Source organism: Muscardinus avellanarius (genome assembly GCF_963383645.1).
Source record: "Muscardinus avellanarius genome assembly, chromosome: 5".
NCBI classification, from domain to species: domain Eukaryota; kingdom Metazoa; phylum Chordata; class Mammalia; order Rodentia; family Gliridae; genus Muscardinus; species Muscardinus avellanarius.
Window position 1 is genome coordinate 120,151,380 of NC_137790.1, and position 6,256 is coordinate 120,157,635.

The 6,256-nt window shown below is 40.7% G+C and overlaps 1 protein-coding gene across 1 annotated transcript in view; it reads left to right on the forward strand.

Annotated features, from left to right (window-relative positions):
- Positions 1-5,448, forward strand: part of GMPS (guanine monophosphate synthase) — a gene marked incomplete at both ends in the record, with an annotated part of 37,827 nt that extends 32,379 nt beyond the window's left edge. Inside the window, 4 exons of the mRNA XM_080695542.1 lie at positions 387-502; positions 2,979-3,109; positions 4,252-4,424; positions 5,347-5,448. Coding sequence (XP_080551668.1) covers positions 387-502; positions 2,979-3,109; positions 4,252-4,424; positions 5,347-5,448 — 522 coding nt within the window. The remainder of the gene's footprint in view (positions 1-386; positions 503-2,978; positions 3,110-4,251; positions 4,425-5,346) is intronic.
- Positions 5,449-6,256: the final 808 nt, after the last annotated feature.

Sequence of the window (6,256 nt, forward strand, 5' to 3'; positions counted from 1 at the left end):
AATCTCTATCATTAATGAAGCATCTAAAATACACTTATTTAAACACTATGTTCTTATTAAATAAAACAAGCCGGGTGTGGTGGCGCACTCTCATAATCCCACTCTCCCTTCATTCGGGAGGCTGAGACTGGAGGATCATGGTTCGTGGACAGCCTCAGCTACTTAGTGAGGCCCTCTAGAACTTGGTGAGACCCGGTTTCAAAATAAAGAATAAAAAATAGGACAGGGGGTGTAGCTCAGAGGTCGATTGCCCCCTGGTTCCATCCCCAGACCCACAAAAAACAAACAAAAATACTCGTAATAGTTCCATGCAAAAAATATTTTCCAGCCCACCTTTTGACTTCCATAAAACTATTAAAAATTATTCATTGTGTATCTGTTTTTAGGGTGACTGTCGGTCCTACAGTTATGTGTGTGGAATCTCCAGTAAAGACGAGCCTGACTGGGAATCCCTAATTTTCCTCGCGAGGCTTATACCTCGAATGTGTCATAACATTAACAGGTATGTCCTGCAGGGGGTGGGGAAGAGGGAGCACGGGTTAAGTGAATGGAAGGGTGATTTTTTTTTTTTTTTTTTTTTGTGGTCCTGAGGGTAGAACCCAGAGGCTTTCTACCTCCGGGCTATACTCCTAGACCTTTTTTATATTTTATTTGGAAACAGGGTCTCACTAAGTTGCTGAGAGCCTCACTAACTAGCTGAGGCTGGCTTCGAACCTGTGTGATCCTCCTGTCTCAGCCTCCCAAGCGCGGGGAATTACAAGCGTGCACCACCACACCTGGCTCGATTTTTTTTTTTTTTTTTTAAGGTCTTCCCAGGAATGAAAGACCAAAAGCTCTTTTGTTGATAGGGTGATAATAGATAAGAACTGTATACTTCAGATATGTAATTTGTACATGGTAGACAGATAGTTAATGTTACCTCATGTTTTGATCCTTTATTACAGTGTAGTCACCTGTTTACTTAATCATTTAGAGTTGAAATAGAACATATTTTAATTTTAGGATAAGAAGCTTCAAAGAATGTCTTTCAGATTAGCTGTGTGTGCTGTTTCATGGAAACTAACATGTTTTATTATAGGACTAAAAATATATATCTATATGTATGTATATATAGGTTAATAAAGCTAGACATAGGGATTGATTAATTATGTAGTAATCCCAAGGAAACTCAAAGAAACAGGCATGTGGCAGATATACATTTGAGTGTATAACTTATTTTGGCAGACCTTATTTTGCTTTGATTCTGCATTAATTTCTTATATTAGATTTATCAACAGATGACTTCTAATCTGTCTCTAATAAAGTCAGTTGTATTCTCTAACTTAAATTTAAAAAATCTCATTTGTTGCTGGGCATGGTGGCGCACGCTTGTAATACCAGCGCTTGGGAGGCTGAGAAAGGAGAATTGCACAGGTTCGAAGCCAGCCTCAGATACTTAGCTTAGGCTCTCAGCAATTTAGTGAGACCCTGTTTTCAAATAAGTTATAAAATAGGGCTGGGGGTGTAGCTCGGAGGTAGAAAGCCCCTGTGTTTCACTCCCCAGTATCACCTAAATAAATAAATAAAACAAAAAAAATCTCACTTGTTGCTGGGTGTGGTGGCGCACGCTTATGATCCCAGCATTTGGGAGGCTGAGACTGGAGGATCGCAATTTGCTGCCAGCCTCAGCTACTTGGTGAGGCCCTAGCAACTTAGTGAGACCTTGTTTCAAAATAAAGAACAAAAAATAGGGCTGGGAGTGTAGCTCGGAGGTAGAATACCCCTGGGTTTCTTCCCCAGTACTGCCAAAAAAAAAAAAAAATTTCACTTGTTTAGTACCTGATTACTTATTAAATATTGTCTCAGTTGTTTGTGATCTCCAGTTTTGTATAACTCGTATGTTTATTTTATAGCATTCTTAGAGTTTTATCTTTTATTTTCTTTTGCCAGAGGACATTCACACTGTTTACACATACCTTTGTGCATTTTTATTTTATTTAAACTTTGTCCTTTACTGTGCTGGCTTCTTTCTTTCCCCTTGTTTTTCTGTCTTTCCCTACCAATCCTTTCTCTCTCCTCAAAAATAAAAATAAAAAAAAAGCCTACCATTCGGCAAACAAAACACTAGATATAAAATAGGGACCTGGCGAGCGGCCCCTAAAAGAGTCTTGGTGGCCTTCTTATTCTTTGTCAAGGTCCTTTTTGAGAATTGGAATTTAAAAATACTTTTCTGTTTTACTAAATTTTTTTCTAATTTGGGTGAGGGAATTTTGGCACAGGGAGGAATTTTTCTGGTTTTACATTCCATGCGGGGTGGGCATCTGTGTGTCCCTGCAAATCCAGCAGCCAGTATTGTAGAAATGCGAAGATGCAAAGATCCTGCTTTGGGGAGGACACTGGTCATTGGATGGAGCCCACCCTAATGCAGTTTGAGTCCATCTCAGCTTGATTGCATCTGCAGTGACTGTTTTCACCCACAGATTCTGGGTGGGCATAAATTTGGGGAGCTGTCACAACTCACTATATTATGTGAAAAGGTAGTACTGATTGATTACACATATCTTTGTGCATTTGTATTTTATTTTTACTTTGTGGTACTAAGGATTGAATCTAGGGGTATTCTACCTCTGACTCCCCGACCCCCGGTTCTATTTTATTTTTTGGTTTGAAACAGGATCTAAGCTGTGGAGAGCCTCATTAAATTTTGGAGGCTGGCCTTGAACCTATGATCCCACTGTCTCAGTCTCCCAAGTACTAGGATTATAGGCATGTGCCACCATGCCCAGCTCCTTTGCGCATTCTGAGTAGTGGTTTTCCAGACAGCACGCTTTGAGAGGTGCCTAAGCACCATTTCCTCCTGTGATCTTATCTCCCAACCTACCTGTTAGGAGGTTGAAGTGAGCGGGAAAGAGGCTTGAAAACACATGGAGAGAATGTTACACTCTGCCTTGTTTCTCATTGTACTAAAACCTAATTTGTCTCATTTTTACCTCTTCCAGAGTTGTCTATATCTTTGGCCCACCAGTTAAGGAGCCTCCTACAGATGTTACTCCCACTTTCTTGACAACAGGGGTGCTCAGTACATTACGCCAAGCTGATTTCGAGGCACAAAACATTCTCCGGGAGTCTGGTATGGTGCTCCTGTGCTACTCGTTCCACACTGTGAAGCGTTGGGGCGTTCGACATTGGAATATCTAGCAGGAGGATGCAGCTTTTGCTTTTTAGATACTCCTAGTTTTATTACTTATTATGGATGTTTTCATAATGTTGCCTTCTAAGTTTATTTACCTTTGTGGCCGCTTGCAGGCCCACCCAGAGTGGAAGGAAATTTGATTTGCCCTCACTCACTCAGACCAGCTGAGGCTGACAAGGCACTGTTCTGCCTTCTTGTTCAGCCACATACTGTGAGAAGGTGTCCTTTCATAGCATGCTTGGTGACATGTTCTTTGTACTTTTGTCCTTTCTGGGGGATGATTTTGCTGTTTCAGATCTCAAGCACAACGCATAAGTGCTATCTGGGTCTTAAGGACAAGGCTGTGCAGCACATTATGAGAAAACCATGTGTTAGATAAGTTTTGTCATATATGAGTTGAAGTGCTGTTGGTTTTATGCTTAATGTTAACGAATTTACCATAAACATTAAGGTGTCCTTTAAACAGAAACACATGTGAAACATGATCATGTATAGATCAGTTGTTGAAAATGTGACCCAGAAGCTGGGTGTGGTGGCGCACACTTGTAATCCTACAACTTGGGAGGCTGAGACGGGAGGATCTCACAGGTTGGAAGTCAGCCTCAGCTACTTAGTGAGGCTCTCAGCAACTTAGTGAGACCCTGTTTCCAAATAAAGTCGTATAGCCTAAAGGTAGAAAAGCTTCTGGGTTCCACCCCTAGTGCCACCAAAAAAAAAAAAAAAAAAAAAAAAAAAGAGAGAGAGAGAGAGAGGGAGAGGGAGAGAGGAAAAAAGAAAAAAGAAAATGTGACTCTGGCTTGCAGAAATCACAAGCTGTTTCCCCAGGAGAAATGGACAGGTTTTTGCTGATTTAGTGTTTGCAGTGTAGGATGCAGTATAATTGCCTGAGTCGTGAGAACCAAGTCTCCCTCTCTGTATCATATCACTGTGGTGGTCAGATCCTACTGTTTGTGTTTGTAGCCGAGTTCACTTAGAATTCTATGGGAGTATGTGAATTCAGTGGGGTATGATTTTAAATATTACCTGGGAGGATTTGTTTTGCATGGAGTGGAGATCATCTTTAACATTTCTTCCTGTAGGATATGCTGGGAAAATCAGCCAGATGCCAGTGATTTTGACACCATTACATTTTGATCGGGACCCGCTTCAGAAGCAGCCTTCATGCCAGAGATCTGTGGTTATTCGAACTTTTATTACCAGTGACTTCATGACTGGTGTACCTGCGACACCTGGCAGTGAGATCCCTGTGGAGGTGATTCATGTGTTTTTGTTAATATTCATTTCAGTACCTCATACATTTTATAGATAGGCTGTGACAAAGTTTATAATTCTAGGCTTGGTTCTTTGTTTGTAAGAGGTTTGCTCTTTTTTTCTGTCTCCATTTATTTGACTAATACACTGCAGCAGAGAAAGCCCTCATATTTAATATGTCCTCCGGATATCTGATTATGATGTACAAAGTAACCATCAGTAATCTATCATTTTATCTAATCCTGTCAACCTCTTTTATTCTGTAGCTCTAGTCAAGTAAATAAAATACCCTAGGAGTGAAGAATTTTAGGAATAAGGATGAATTTTAGGAATCAGGATGATACTAAGACCTACTATGTGTGTGTAAATGTCTGTGTCTTTCTCTTCTCTCTGTGTTCCAATTACTTATTAGTAATTGAAAATCGAACAGACTTTTTTTTTTAATTGGGCCATTGTTCTAATACAAAAGTTTGTGGCCCTGGTTATAGCTTAATGGCTGGGTTGGAGATTCTGGCTTAGCATCTATTTTTCCTTAGGCTCCAATTTGCCATGTCTCTGTCCAGTCAAGTGGCCAGACCATTCTCTCCTCCTGTATACTTGGCAAGGATTATTGTGATAGCAGATTGCGAAGAACCTTTTTGCCCTTAGTTGTACATTTCAGCCAGGCAACTTATAAATCATTGCATTAAACACATAAAATCACATACTTGGCTGCTCTTGCAAATTCAAATTGCTATGTTTTTAAGTACCTGTTTGTGGGCACATTTTGAATTGTACTGACTAACACTAATCGGAGACCATCCCTGTATACACGTAGGATACTAGTGGAAATAGGTCACATTTAATTTTAAATTGCAAATATAAGCTTTCTTGGACATGCCATAGATTCTGACTTCCATTTGTAATCTTTGTTTTTATAATAGGTGGTGTTAAAGATGGTCACTGAGATTAAGAAGATTCCTGGTATTTCTCGAATTATGTATGATTTAACATCAAAGCCCCCAGGAACTACTGAGTGGGAGTAATAAACTTCTTGTTCATTAAGTACCGTGTGCAGTTTAAGTTGATTAGAAACCATTCTCATTATTGACATTCAGTACTGTGAAAAGAGCTTCTGGAGCAGCTACACCACATCTGAGTTCTCCACAGCAGAATTCCATGACTTAAGTGCGTGTTGGGCATAACTCACGGGACTGATGGGTTTGTACGGGTAAATAACCAAAGCCAGCACCATGGCCACGTGCAGACAGGGGGACGCTGCCTTCGCCTCGCTTGTTCGTGTGTGTAACTCACTGTTGCTTTCTATACCTCTGTCTGTGAAGCTGGCTGAAGTTGGGATAGTGCTGGGTTGCTGTCTCCTTGTCAGTTTCTAAGAGCTGTTATCGGCGTGCCTGTGTGTACCTGTTGGAGAATTGAATTTTCCTGTAAGTAACATTATCTCCAAAGGTAAACAGCAGATAAAGGTATAGAGGGACTGTTTAAGGCATTTTTGCAGGATATTTGAGTTATGAAACATAGACTGTGTTAAGGTAGAAAAACATCCGCATTCATGGAAATACTTTAGAATCTTATATCCATGGTGGGAAGGAACCGGGAATTTGTGAACAAATGTCTGTGAGTGGGTTGCTTGTGTTCTGTGTGTTAAACAGTAAAGAACTTCAGGCCTTCCAGCTTTGTGTTACTGGCTGCCACAACCTGCCTAGGCGCTTCCTCTTCTCTCCCCTGGAGGGGCTGTCTCTGAGATGTCTGGTGTAGCACAGATGGAATTCAGAAGGGAGTTTTAATCCCTTGTTTGGCTGCTAAGAGGAGTAGCACTCAGATCACAGAAGTCAC